Here is a 15671-nt window from a genome sequence, read left to right as displayed (position 1 = left end):
ACCAATAATTACAGACTTGTAGTTGTAGACATTTTTATTTCACTGATGGGATATCTGCCTCTCAATTTTTACATTGTGTTCCTAATAAGCCATTATTTTTTGTGTTATATCATGATATTGTGAACAAAGAAACCTGAACTAAAAATAATGGAAAAATCATATCTAAACTTCATTTCAATAATAAGGAAATATTTAATGGTAAATGATAGAAATCTCTTCTGTTGGCCCAGTGGTAAACATGCACAATAGAAGGTTTTGATGTGTGATGCCTGAGTTTGGGGTTTGGCATGTGACCTGTTGTATCTATAGATGTCTGATTGGAGGTTTGATTCCCACCCGCTGTCTTACATTCTCTGCTCTACCATATCTGACCACTCCATCATATCTGATGGCAGGCTCATGGTTTTATACTCTCTGTATAATTGTTCACTAGTTACCAGGTTTTGACTCCGTCTTTCGATGGAAATGTTCTTTTCTATCTGTTTAGTCAATAAACTGTATCCTAAAGATATATATATTCAACTGTTAATATACACTTACATAATATGATAATATAGAGATTTGTAAAACAATAGGTGTCTTATCTGTTAAAGTTATTTTTATTTCTTGTTTTGAAGTTATTTCTAATTATTTTTTTATATATTCTTAAAAATCATATCAAGGAACAAAGTTGTAAAATATTTGAAAAAAAGGTACATTAATTTGTGTTGGCAAAAACCCAAAATGCAGATTCCTTTTTTCAAACAAAAGAAAACAAGAATATTTCAGTAATTTGACTGTAAGTTTAATCTGAACAGCATTAAAAATATGGTTGAACATCAGTTGAGTAAGAAAGTAAAAATAGGCAGGAAGGGAAAAGATAATATGAATCAGACTAGAGGAGAGGCAAACAGCTTTAAGTAGTCACTAGATCTTAAAGTCTGACACATCCTTTGGATTAGGTGTTACAGTGCTATTTTATCCCATTATCAAAAGCTCGTTGTTTTTGTAAATCAAACAAACAAACAAACAAACAAAATATTGAATCGGATAAAAAAATAATAACTTCAGGGTAAAGATTTTCATTGTAATAATCAAAGCTAACCAGACAGAAAGTTAAAGTTTGAACATGATGGAGATGATTTTTTCATCCAAAAGTAAACATTATGGGATGGATATGGAAGCTGAGTTAGAGCCAAGATAAGGGTGAGATCAGACAGCTGGCTAGCATTCCTCAGACCTGCATCATCACCAGACTTCACCAGTCAGGCATGGATGAGGAAGTAAAGCTCATATTTCTCCAAAACTCAAGTGTCTCTTCAAGTTTATTTCAGAATGAGCTTTAAAATAAATGTAATGGAATATTTGAAATTTGAAATTTGCAGAATATCAGAATACATAGATGGAGAAATTACATTTTCAATCAAATAATATATCTCCTTATGTTACTGCTTTATTTCTACATTGACTTGAAATATCATAGGATGACCTTGTTTCAGCCAGGAGACCACCAGTGTCCCTATCAGGACTGGGGAGATGTATTGTCCTTGTCAGGGATATGGAGTCCTTCATTGGCTCTGTCAGGGCTATTAGAAATAACCTTCAATGTCCATGGTTTGTGGGTTCTTTAGTGTCCCTGTTGGTTAGAAGCTTGATATATATTAGGCAGTATACAGAGTTATTGCCCTTTGTTTTTTGAAACTTGATTAAATAGTCTGGGCTACATGATCACTAACTTTCATAAAATCTATCTGCCAACATGGTTAAGGTTAGAATTTGATTTCCCATAGTAATAGCAATAAAAGTGAGGACAGAAGACCTAGTTAAAACATCAGTGTAATCATTCTCATGCATGGCTCTTTTGTCTCCTTATAAGGACTTGACAGGCTGTATGTTAATTATGTAAGACAGGGTACTGTTATAAATGAGGTTTATTATGAGGTTATTGACACAGAAGGTTGGAGGAGGGCTGTTCTGTCCCTGACTGGACAGAAACGTCAGGTTCATCGCCATCTGTGACCTTTCTGCCATTTATTTGTCACCATCAACTTTGGAAGGCACAAGGGGAATGATATACAGCCTTGATGACGTTGTTGAGTAGAGAACATTAAGTGGCTATACTCACCTTATATATTGTTTCTTTATCAGCTTTTCTTCTCCTCAGAAACTAAAGCATCCATCAAAGATTAGGAAAATCTGACCAGTATTTCTGTCTGTACAACTCCATCAGAATATATACCTGGACATAGAAGACAGTCAATCAGGTCTTTCTTACCTGAGATGAATTACTGAATAAAAAGTTAATATTTTGACCATTACATGGTGTTGTAAGGTGTTGGAAAGAAAACAAGATATGTAAAAAGATGAAACAGAAATCCAAATTAAATTCTGTAAGGAATTAATGGCATTATATTAAATAATGATAAATGTTAAAATAAAGATGTTGCAGCAGGAATTCTTTAAATGGACAGATTGTATGGTGATAAAAGAATGGAAAGCAACAAATAGTAAGCTTTAGGTAAAATGGTAAGGATAACATTACTAAAAATTGAGGGTCTGAAGATGTCATTGTGATTGCTTACAATATTTCTTAAGAGACTTCTGTAAGAAATTTTCTCTATCAGAACTTGATTGTATAATATGATAGACATATAATTAAAATGTTTAGCTCAATCTGTGTCATTGTGTCGTCTGCCTGCCCCAGACATCCTCAGACTTAATCAATATCGGCCAGTGACCACAGACAGACAGACAAGCAGATTAATCCAACTATGTGCACTTAATCTAATTATTCTCCTATTTACTTATACTGGAACAGTAACTACCCTCAGGGAGTTAATCTTCCAGGTTTCTGTCTTTGCACCCTGGAACCAGATGTTGACCTCTGAACCCTTACCCCCTGAAAGTTTTGTCTGACCCCTGTTATAATATTGATTGACCAATGATAAGGCCACTTGAGGTCACTCTAATCCAGTGGCTGGATTTCTTTTTATGAAGTACAGTGTGTTTGTTTTCTGTGTTTATCAAAATTTGAAAAAAAAAAAGAAATATAGTTTCCTGGAATGCAACTGTAAATTAGGACCTGAAAGATTGCACTAAAGACATTAAAAGTGATCAGAACCTTTCAGTACAAATTTAGAATTAGACAAAGTAGAACTGAATCATGACCTTTAATTCCTTAATATGCTAAGGGCCTAAATTGTTTAAATCTAGAAGCTGACTTTGAGAAATCAACATATGTGGAAATCTTTTAGAAATCAAATGGGGAGGTACATTAACTCAGAATGTAAATGGAATAATAATTTTTCAATATTGAATAATTTGAAAGTTTTGTCAAGTGTATAATTCTAATAACCACAGCGAACATTGAATTATAGATAAATCCTTCATTCTTATTAATGAAGTGAAACAAAATCACACTTACCATTATTTGATGTTCTTTTAAAGTAAGAATGTACCATATTTGTAGATTTTGGGTCTAAAGCACATCCCCCAAACAATTTTAACACTCAACATTGATAGTGTAATTTTTAATTTTTCACACAAATTTTTTTTTTGCCCCTAACTTCCATGAGAAAATAAAAAAAGGAACGATGAAACAGCCATATATTTCAGTTTTAATACATTATCATATATATGTTAAATCTCCTGCTAAATGTAGTCAGTTTGAGTACTTGATGTGAGAGGAATCTGCCAGTGGAATCAGATACGCCGTATGTCTGTAACTTATCATGAAAAAGTACTGAGAAGTGTATAGTAAGGCTGGGAATGTGTGCTTACTCACCCTGTGTGTTAACCCATTCACTAGGAACCCCTCCTTGTCTATCCCTACACTAATATATAGGCTGTCACAGACCTGATATATCATACACACTGTCTACATCTCCAATACATCATATAGCCTGTATAACCACACACGTAAGGATCAAAGTAATATTATTTCGAAAATTGGAAATATTTAACTTTTTTGCTGAAAAGGGTGAGTATATTGATTTTGTATTGGTTACATATTAATATTATGCATGATAATTCTATTAGAATTTTCAAATCCCAAATTTCTTAAAAATGCAAGAGAAAGTTCTGTTCTTATAATTCTATATTTTCTACAGGAAAATATTTCTTTGAAGTTATTTTTAAAACTATACTTTGACCCTATTTATGTCATCTTCAATAATCACTGATGTTAGTATCTTGTAAGATACGTGCCAGTGATGGTGATGTGTTTCTGTGATGGAACATCTGGTCCTAATTCAATGATCAAATTCTGAGTAAAAAAAAATTATGGAAAAAATTTCAGCTTCCTTTAACAGTATGACCTTGTTTATACTTACCCAGAATGTGATTACTGTCTTAGTTCTGTATTAAGCCCACGGGAGTGAAACATTCCATCAAGGTATGGTGGTAGACTTATTACAGAACATTGATACAGAGTAGATATGAAGTTCTTATAACACAACCAATAGAAGATTTAAGTGTGACGTTTTCAATGACTATACAGTCACCTTGATTAGACAAAGGATCATTGTGAAGCATACTATCACTGACATATGTAGTATACAAGGTTGGAAGGATGGAAAAGTGTAGTCATCAAACCTCACACTCAAATCTTCCATTGGTTGGGTTATGAGAAAATGTTTTGAAACATTAATCCAGAATTTATTGGCATTTCTATTCAAACTGATGGATAACTCATTACCAGGTGTGAACATATTGTGGAATAACTATGGTTAGCAAGTAACTTATTATACCCTTTCCCTAGGTAGAGGGGGTATAGATTAATCAATTCGTGGGTTCTTGCATGAATGCACTAGTGAGGGAGTGTCTGCATCCATGATAACGTTACATACAAGATATCTTATAACCCTGGAACAGATTTAGTTCATATTCGTACCATAGCATCACATCACTAAGGCCTAATCTTGATCGGATTTTCGTGATCATAGGTCAAGGCTTAAGGTCAAAGGTCACCATTTACCACTTTGGAAATAAAAAGTTTGTGTACAAGGTGATCTTTAACCAATCAGGTGTAGACCTCTCAACTAAATGTGTTTAGGGATTCATGAGATCTCTACACCTGATTGGAATTTAGTGGTCATTCATTAATTGGTCAAGGTTAAAGGTCACCTCAGCCACTTAATAGATAAAAAGCTTGTGTAAGTTTCTGCTCCCTCTGGTTTTTTATTTTGATACTGGAACTCCATCATGGAAGGAAGTTTAGATATCTATGATTTCTTACAACTTTTAATGATAAAAGTCTGGGAGGAAGTTTCCGGTGCAGGGTTCAAGTCTTATCACCCACTATATAGATACAGATCTTATCCTGTACTGGAGAAACAAGATATCAGCATTTGTTTACTGATTTCTGTCAGTCAGATGTGGATAAGAAAGTTTCAGACTTTTTTCCGGTGATGGCTCTTCTGTGTTAACCGGGAGTACATAAAGGTGTCCTCCCATTATCAGTCTATGTAACTATCTTAGTTCAATCACACCTCTCCTGGTCAGCGTAAAAGTCAGGTGTACTTTATCTTGTATGTCAGGATCTCTATCCTTTTTATAGCTGTTTTTTCCTGGAACACTGTTCTATCTTTGGTGTATTTGTCCTGTTGATAATGTGTACCAAAGTTCAGTTGTGCAATGTCTTTTGGCAGTCATTTACATTAAAGTGAAATTTAATAGATTTCCAGTGTTAACAGGTTAACTTGCTATCACTACTTGCATTGTAATGCAAATGTTGGAAATATAGTCATATGTTGTTGATTGAAAACTCAAGTAAAGATGATTTTCTTGAAAAGAGAGTCATTATTTACATAATGACAGAGTTAGGCTTGCTAATGAAAACAAAGGTGTAAACTAGAGAATCAGAAGGTGATATCTGTGTCATTGTGAACCACTATTCTTAGCTTTAACCAGGACTTTTTGTTCTATTTGAGGAAAGTTAAATCCAGTAATTGACTTTGATTGATGGGGCTTTCAACCTAATATGGTCATTATTAGTAACACAGCTGACAAAGACCATTAAGATGAGGTCACTTTGACTGGAACGGTCAGTTTGACCTATTGATCTACAGCTTGGATCAGTGATGCAAGCCAATGTTATTAATAATTCAATCTGTGGTTATTTTGTTTGGCTGACCAGAACCACATCTGATAATATTTTTGGCCAAACCTCTGCCTATAACTGTACTATATTGATCCTAAAATAAGTGCATGGGGACAATTAAAGTCTCGCTCAGAATAGTGGGGTGGGCTTATTACAGGATAGAGATAACCTTCAGTGGAAGCACTGCACTGGATGCTGCCATGGGTGGGCTTATTACCAGGCATGGGTTTCCTGCCAGATAAAAATCTTATCTGGTTTAAGTTTTCCACTTACCGATAGTATTGTAAATATACATATTTATAGGTGTCTTATGGTACTGTTGTTCACACTTAAAATATTGTGTTAAGATACATTTGATCAAATGTTTGCTTCTGTTTATTGTTTATACTGTTAATTGTTTATATATAGTAACTAACACTTTTGCATGAAAACATTATTGTGCTAATCTGCCAATAATTGCTAATACTGTAAACTTTGATAGTGGTAAATTTGTGTACAGTATTGAACCTACCTTATCAGATCCTTCTCCTATCTAAACCTTCAGAACTCTCCTCCTACACCCTCTACATCTTTTCTCAGTTGTTCTTGTATTAGAATGATTCAAATTCAGTAAAAAATGCATATAAAATATTTATCACGTTGTGTTATATATTCATTCAAAAAGGTTTGTGAGATATTTAAAAATGTGAGAGTTTCTCCTAATCTATGTAAATATCACAATATTCTGTGATTGATTGTAGATCCTGTCCTACTTAACATAACTACAATTAATTATCCTTAGTCATACCCTCTTTTAATTAGATGTGTCTAAAGTCAGCTAGACAATGAACCTAATCTACATTAATTTGACTTACATTAAGGATTTTAGTATGTACTAATCTACCCTCGTAAAGTTCACCTGCTTTAACTTGGCACATAAACTGGAACAAGTCTTGTTGTGATTAACATTAATCTGACCTACATTGGTTCTCTAAACTGCATTGATTTTATTTGACCTACAACAGTCTGACCTTCATTGAACAGGCCATAATGAACAAACTTAGCCTACTTATGTAATTACTTTAACCTGACCTCATTATCCTGACATCATGAGTCTGGCCTATTTCATGATGTGACCTTTATTATCTGACCTCCATTAACCTAACATAAGTTAAACTGACCTTATATCTTCCTTACAATGATTGATAATTTAGAATCTATTGTAACACTTGATATTGCTGAAACTAAATTATGTCTTGTATTTTTGCAGGTTGTTTGGATTTTGACCTCACTGACATCACAGAATGTCACAATTTGATGCCCTCCTCGACTTTGGGGATTCAACCCCTACAGCAAATGGAACTGTTCAGAAGACAGATGACTTTGATCCTTTCCAAGCCAGCCCAACCATTGACATGAAGGGAGCCACAAGCGGAGACCTATTGGGAGATTTTTCTTTTGATGGCCAGGTAATATCACCATTGTCTACCTTTATATCACCCCATGTTGACAAACAATAAAATGGGTTGTTTACATCATTTTACATCGCAATCTCATGTCTTATACGACCAATGGTAAGGTAGTGGAATGTACATGTCTGTGCACATGAAATACATCAAACAATAGTAGTTTAACTTTTTCAAACATTGTATATGTAGAAATTTATTTTGATCTCGGTAGTTGTTAAGTTACCATCAGATAGAGAGGACAATGCACACTGTAAGAAATCTGATGTGTAAAGATATACCAGCAGTATAATGGTTCTCCTACTGATACAGGATAGACCAGTCTTTATATAGATCTAGCTTTTTGTCAGCCTTTATATTTGCTGAGGTGTCTCACTCAATTATTGATGGTGATCAGGATGTTTTCCGATGACAGAAGTGAGGGACTAGTGTAGTAGTAATACTAGTGATTGTCTATAGCAAACCTATAGGTGACCATGTAGTCATGACCTTTTCAATGTTGATTCTGTAACGTTTCTTGTTATTCTGATATGGTTTTCTTTTTTTTTTATTCTAAATTATATAGTGATGGATATTAAAAAAATGAATCTGTACTTTCATCAAAGTTACAAAAATTTTATTGACCAACTTTCTTCCTTTTATATCTATATACTGTGAAGGATTTTTCAAATGTTTTCCTTGATGTTTCAAATTTTTAAAACTCAATGCATGTAGATTTAAGTTAGATTCCAACTGATATTGGACTGTTTTACTAAAAGCTTAAAGTAAAACAGATGCTTCCTTCAGTCTAGCCCAAAGTTTTAAGCCAAATGGATACAACTTCCATCAATGTCTACTGCCTTCTCCATTACTTTTACATTAAAATGATCTTATTCTTCACTATTCGATCCTTGAAAGTGGCCAAAATAGAAGTTTAAAAAAAAACACATTTTAATTGTATAAAAATTGTGATGAAGTCACAAAATGTTGATTTTACATTTTAATCTATGATGTACATATATGTATATGTATATATGCTTGTCACTGTGATAAGGAACAAGTTGAATAGGTGACTGCCTATCTGTGTAGTATGACCCTTGACCTCCCCATCAGCTGATGTAGAATATTGAGTGTACCCATTGTTTGGAGTGTAGGCGTATCTAGATTTCACAGATAAGTTGATGTTATGTAATGATCCCTGTGGTAACAGGAGATTGGATTGGATAACAGGAAGAAACACGATTATATAACAGATGTAATTACCTAGTTGTGTTCTGTTTACTTTGTTTCCACTAAACATACCCAGTGGATGTATTAAACTTCATGGTATAGGTCATTCATTTTTTCCACCTGACATCGAACAGTTGCCCTGTGAATGAAATTAATTTGGCAATTAATGTATAAATCTTACATAGTTGATTGTTCTCTTAAAATAATGATGTTTTTCTATTGACACTTTTTATGCCCACACCATTTATAAAGGGGCAGATATTGTGTTACCTACATCCTATACCTTAGAAACCTCTTAACAGATTTGGTTCATATTAACCCCTAAAGTATCATTATATCAATGTCTACACCTAATTTGATTCTGGCTTGCATAAGAGCAGGACAATCCTGTCTGAAGGCCTTGTTCTACTTGTCCTACGACCATGACTGTTAAGTCAGTGTTGTTCTGTGTTTTTTCCAGTGATATAGTAATATGATTGATATCTGATGCAGTCTGTGTTAAGGAGACCTTCCTGCTGAGATGAAATTGCAATGAAATAAGGACTTGCACTTTGTCACGTCCTTAAGATTCCAAATTCTGTAGTAGAATTTGAGAGGCTCAAACTTCCACATAACCTTGATTCTAACGTTATTGACCCTCCCTGCTGTTGAATATTAGTGCAATCATTTGTACATATCAATGAACTTAAATGTACAACATCTAAGGCTTCAGTACTCTGTTTTAGAAATTTCATGTTTGGCCAAAAACTTAAATCATAGAAAATTGAAATGTTGAAATAGTAATGTATGACACTAATAGACAAACATTGTTGAGACATTACCTCTTTATAACATCCAATTAAATTACCTCTTTATTCAAACCAGTTGACATTACCTCTTTTTAACATCCAATTAAATAAACCCATCCCTCTCACTCCAAAAAGTTCCATTAGCTGTTTTCTCCCTGATAAATCCTTCCCTCTCATTACAACAAGCTCCTTGAACTTTGTTTCTTTTTCAATAAACCCTTCCCTCTCACTAAAACAAGCTCCTTGAGGCACTCTTTCTTCTCCAATAAACCCACCTCTCTCATTCCAACAAGCTCTCTTTCTCCTCCAATAAACTTCTTCTAACTCTGATAAGCTCTTTTTCTTTTCCAATAACCCGACCTTATACCTCTGACAATTGTAGTACTATTCACTTTTAACATTACCACATATCTAATGATGCAGAAGACCATAGTGCAGATTTTGACCTACCCCAAACATCCATCTGTTCAATACACTCTGACCTTGACCTTACCCATTTGTAAGACTGGAATTCACTGATGAGGATGATTTAAAAACTTAATCTCTTCTGAATAAAGACTTACAGTCTTCAGGCCCTGCAACTTACAAATATTGCATACCAACATTAGCTGGGGAATACTTTAAATTTCAGCAAGGTTTGTAAACAATAGTCGCAATTCAGGTTCTCTCACCCTGCCATGTATACTCTTCTCAAGCATTTTATATAATATTTATATGACGATGAGATTTTTCATATTCAAAGTCTGTGGTTGCAGGACTGTATGGGCTTATAAAAATAAATTTGATATAAGGAAAAAATGTTTCTGATTTTTCTTTGAAAACTATTTTTGAAATTCTTCTCTTTGATAAAGATTGCTCTCTGTATACCAAGATTTGAATTCATCCTAATGAGGAAATTACCTTGAAAATTATAATCTTATAACAACACTCTTTCTATATACCAAATTTCAGTTTTATCAATATGAAGAAATTATTTTAGAAATAGACAACTTGACAACACTCTAATTACAAGAAGTTCAATTTCATCATAATGACCAAACAATTATTATCAGACTTTGCTTATTCAGGGTTAGAAAAGAGTAATATTCAGACCCATATCTGTGTAGCAGAACAGACTAGAATGTTCTGAATGAAGTGATGAATAGTTTGGATGATGGAATTGTTTTAAAGAATACTAACTAACATGTAGGACCAATATCTTTCTCTGACATATTCGCAAACTTTTGAGCTAAAGGACAGATTGTCAGATGGTACAAATACAACATTACAGCTGATAACTGTATGTAGTGGATCTCCTGACTATAGTAACTGGGAGATGCACTGATGTAAACCCCAAGTACATGCTTGAAGCTTGCCCCTCCCTGATATAATGACGATGGACATCAATCTATTGAGGTGTAAGTGGCCCTTCACACCTGTCAGTTCTTGCTGGAGTCTTAGTACAGCAGTTCTAGTAGTAATGGATTATCACTGATTGATACTTACATTGTGTGGTATATATAACTATCATACATGGTATGTTACATCTTATCATATTTATCCAGCAATAAGTAAGTCTTAGGGACCAACAAATAACTTATTAGAAGTCGGGGTGGGCTTATTACAGGATCTCTGGGATCAACACATTACTTCTTACTTGAATTCAAGGATGGGCTTATTACAGAACCCTTGAGGTACTTTTTATTAGAAGCCTGCGGGTAGGCTTATTACAGGATCCAAGGGATCAACACATTTCTTCTTACTTCAATTCAAGGATGGGCTTATTACAGAACCCCTGGGGTATTCTTATTAGAAGTCAGGGGTGGGCTTATTATTGAACAATAAAATATCATTGGTTTGTAATTTTACTGAACAGCAGTACGGATGGGTTTATTACCAGTCATGAGTTTTATTGTCAGATGATTACAAGGGTTTCTTGTATTAATAGTTGTTGTTAAGACTGTGTGTATAATGATGGTACTGGGACAGAGTTAACTTCAGTGTCTGGGGATTATGTCTACTATATCTTGATCATCTCATTGCTGAGGGTCCATTTGTTTCGTGTGATAGTCTCATACCTGCTAATACCCATGGTTATTGTAGTTCTGTTAATTCTAACAAGTACTCTATCACTTTATCACATAATCTACATGTTATTCATTACCCACTTAATATATATATGCATATTTGTTGCTTGTGTAGTATACCTTGGAGTGTATTTCATTCGCTATACCAGTCAGAAATTGATTATGGTGTCATAATATGGATATGACATGAATGGAAAATTGTGCAGCAAAATTGTGTCCTCCACTTGCCTGTTAATTTCCCTGTCACTTTTTTCTCCAGATAAATAATCTAAAACCCATTGCTTCCCTCACCCTTTTCCTCCCTGATCAAGCTTCTGATACCCACTGGTTCCCTCACCCTTTTCCTCCCTGATAAAGCTTCTGATACCCATTGGTTCCCTCACCCTTTTTTCTCTCAGATAAATCATCTAATACCCATTGGTCCCTCACTCATTTTCCTCCCAGATAAAGCTTCTGATACCCATTGGTTCCCTCACCCTTTTCCTCCCTGATAAAGCTTCTGATACCCATTGGTTCCCTCACCCTTTTTTCTCTCAGATAAATCATCTAATACCCACTGGTTCCCTCACTCTTTTTCCTCCCAGATAAAGCTTCTGATATCCCACAGGATCTCCTACCCCTTTTTCTCCCCTGTGTTTGATGATATAAACAATTTGAGATATGATAATTACTGTTCCAGTTTTCAGCCCCTCCATTCATAGTTTTGACTTGGTGCTGCACAAACACTAAAATCTAACCCCGCCCCTGCACCCTGTAGACTAGCTTAACATTGTATCCTATTGAATATCTGTTCTTGATATTATCGTATAAAGACCAGGTTTGCTACTTCTATCTCTACTCGTCTGTAAAGGCTTTGAGCTAATCCCCTACTCCATCACGTCTCTAGTGACCAGAGCCGACTAGGTGTTGGACAATGTTATGTATCTGTCAATACTGGGACAAACTTGTGTATCCCCCACTGACATCCCTGTATAACATTATTACCATGTAAACACTGGTTTGTCAAGCATCCCCTTGTAGGGTATACACACAAACACCCTGTACATACATAAAAGCAGTTTACATTGACCCAAATTTAAGATAGATCCTGAGACACCACCTACACCACTGAGTGGCTTACACTACTGAAAGCCTGGTCCCTCTGGTGTGTCTGGTGCTGGTGGCCGCTGTATCATTGCCTTCAACATAACCATTTAGAAAATTTCCCAGACTTTTGAGTTGAGGAGTGCTGTGTGTAGTAACACTCCTAGCCATCACTGTCTGACACAGGGAGCCTACACCAGCTAAACCAGTGTGTACAAAGACACTTTCCTTTAAAATTTCTGGAGTTGAAAGTGTGTTTTTGGAGTATTTTAAAACATCGAGGGATTTAACAAATTATTCACTAATGCAGATAAGGTTTGTATTTTTCTAACCATATATTTACATGTACATTGTATTATGTATCTAATAAGGCCTTGTTAACTACACAAAAAATGTTGTCATCGGTTAATTTTTTTGCCAAGTTTTTTAGGTGGCAGTTATTAAAATGATGTAGGTAAGAACATTACTTTAGGTGTCATAATTGTAAAAATTTCTATGATGCACTAGGATGAAGAGATGACTGATGCTGTAAGTCTTATCATGGGAAAAAGATCTCACATAGGAGAAACTGTAAAATGGAGGTTAAGCAAAATGGGAGGCTGGAGCCCTTCCTTGAAGTTTCTTACGTATTATAATCTTTTGGCTCATGGCCCGTGAAAATTACTATATCATCTAATCACCTCTATGAAATTTTATAACGACCCATGAAAGTGATGCTCTGATGGAATAGATTTCTTTATTTTATGTGTAAAAAGGCCTTTTTTATTTTAAACAATTTGAAGAATTTAGTGAGCATGTATTATGTGACTGCAGCAAGTGTGTAATGCTGCAGTGTAGGGCACACCCTGGTGTCTACGGTGGAGAATTTCTTCCGAGACTTCATTCACCAGGAGCCAGACACATACATCTGTTACCATTGCTGCTTTTTCTGACTGTTAGTGGTGGTTTTTAGAGTCGTTCTGCCAAATTGGGTATTAGTGACTCATTGTTTATTGTCCAATTATTTATGTTTCACACTTAATGAATGTAGATGGAGACATAATTTGTGAATTGTACATAGTTTTATATTTGTCCAAGAATTAACAAGGAATTTTTTTGCTTGTTAACATTATATATGTATGTATATCACACATTAACTGTTCACCTCATTATCCAGAAGCACATTGTCATACTTATAGATCTTCTAGAACTAGTTTGTCGGACTGTTACATCTCTCTCATCAAAAGTATGTATTTGATGCTACATACATAAGAAGGACATAATAAACATAAGAAATCTTGTTTTAGTGCTAGGTCAATACTAAAAAGATATGTTTGTATAATGTGTTATCATCTTATAAAGTAGAATATACGAGATAGTCAGGCTTTGATCATTAATCAGTCTTCAGTGGAATGCTAAAAATAAGGATACAGGCTGGCTAGAATTTGGTTGGGTCAGTCATGGTATTTTAACTGTTGTGGTATTTTAGGTGTTGGACAACAATAACACAGGCTGGTATTTGGTTGGGTCAGTCATGGTATTTTAGATGTTGGACAATAATAACACAGACTAGTATTTGGTTGGGTCAGTCATGGTATTTTAGATGTTGGACAATAATAACGCAGGCCAGTATTTGGTTGGGTCAGTCATGATATTTTAGATGTTGGACAATAATAACGCAGGCCAGTATTTGGTTGGGTCAGTCATGGTATTTTAGCTGTTGTGGTATTTTAGGTGTTGGACAACAATAACACAGACTAGTATTTGGTTGGGTCAGTCATGGTATTTTAGCTGTTGTGGTATTTTAGGTGTTGGACAACAATAACACAGACTAGTATTTGGTTGGGTCAGTCATGGTATTTTAGGTGTTGGACAACAATAACACAGAGCAGTATTTGGTTGGGTCAATCATGGTATTTTAGCTGTTGGACAACAATAACACAGACAGACTAGAATTGTAACATGGCCAGAACCCAAATTATTTGTTTTACAGCAGTACTGTTACATGAGACAGAGATCAATACCACTGGTACAGAGAGGGTAGCTTCTCACCCAACATAGCCTGGCCATTGTCATCTGTCTTCACCAGTTTCTGTGAAGTTTATAGAATTTCAAAATTCAATACTCTAGTATGTAACTTAGGAAAGCCAATTCACCACTCAGGATTACCTTTACAACCAATTTAATCCTGATTGGCTCATTTATTTTGGAATGTAGCTCTGCACAACATTTGAATATTGTTGTTCACAATATATAGATATTTATATTTGACCTGTCTGGTGTACTAATAGTAATGGACTACTCTTAAGCTCTCTCTTTGTGTGAATGGCTCTTAGACTTGAAAAATAAGAGGTATTGGCTCCATTTCGTGTACTATTTGATAGTGGCTACATTTTGTGTACTGTTCGATAGTTGCTCCATCTTGTGTACTGTTTGATAGTGGCTACATTTTGTGTACTGTTCGATAGTTGCTCCATCTTGTGTACTGTTTGGTAGTGGCTCCATCTTGTGTACTGTTTGGTAGTGGCTCCATCTTGTGTACTGTTTGATAGTGGCTCCATCTTAACTAATATTTGATAGTGGCTCCATCTTGTGTGTTTTTCGATAGTGGCTCCATCTTGTGTACTATTTGGTAGTGGCTCCATCTTGTGTACTTTTTGATAGTGGCTCCATCTTGTGTACTTTTTGATAGTGGCTCCATCTTGAATACTATTTGATAGTGGCTCCATCTTGATTACTATTTGATAGTGGCTCCATCTTGAGTACTATTTGATAGTGGCTCCATCTTGTGTACTTTTTGATAGTGGCTCCATCTTGTGTACTTTTTGATAGTGGCTCCATCTTGAATACTATTTGATAGTGGCTCCATCTTGATTACTATTTGATAGTGGCTCCATCTTGAGTACTATTTGATAGTGGCTCCATCTTGTGTACTATTTGATAGTGGCTCCATCTTGATTACTATTTGATAGTGGCTCCATCTTGTGTACTATTTGATAGTGGCTCCATCTTGTGTACTTTT

At 35.0% G+C, this 15671-nt stretch overlaps 1 protein-coding gene across 1 annotated transcript in view; it reads left to right on the top strand.

Annotated features, from left to right (window-relative positions):
- The first annotated feature begins 3883 nt into the window (after nt 1-3883).
- LOC132548349 (probable serine/threonine-protein kinase kinX) overlaps nt 3884-15671 on the top strand; it is a 103295-nt gene continuing 91507 nt past the window's right edge. Inside the window, exons 1-2 of the mRNA XM_060212205.1 lie at nt 3884-3958; nt 7329-7527. Coding sequence (XP_060068188.1) covers nt 7363-7527 — 165 coding nt within the window. The 5' untranslated portion in view covers nt 3884-3958; nt 7329-7362. The remainder of the gene's footprint in view (nt 3959-7328; nt 7528-15671) is intronic.

Source organism: Ylistrum balloti, unplaced genomic scaffold, assembly GCF_031769215.1.
Source record: "Ylistrum balloti isolate Yb309-2 unplaced genomic scaffold, AGI_CSIRO_Ybal_v1 Utg370010, whole genome shotgun sequence".
Lineage (NCBI taxonomy): Eukaryota > Metazoa > Mollusca > Bivalvia > Pectinida > Pectinidae > Ylistrum > Ylistrum balloti.
Note: the sequence above shows the minus strand (reverse complement) of the source record. Positions and strands in the feature narration are given on the sequence as shown.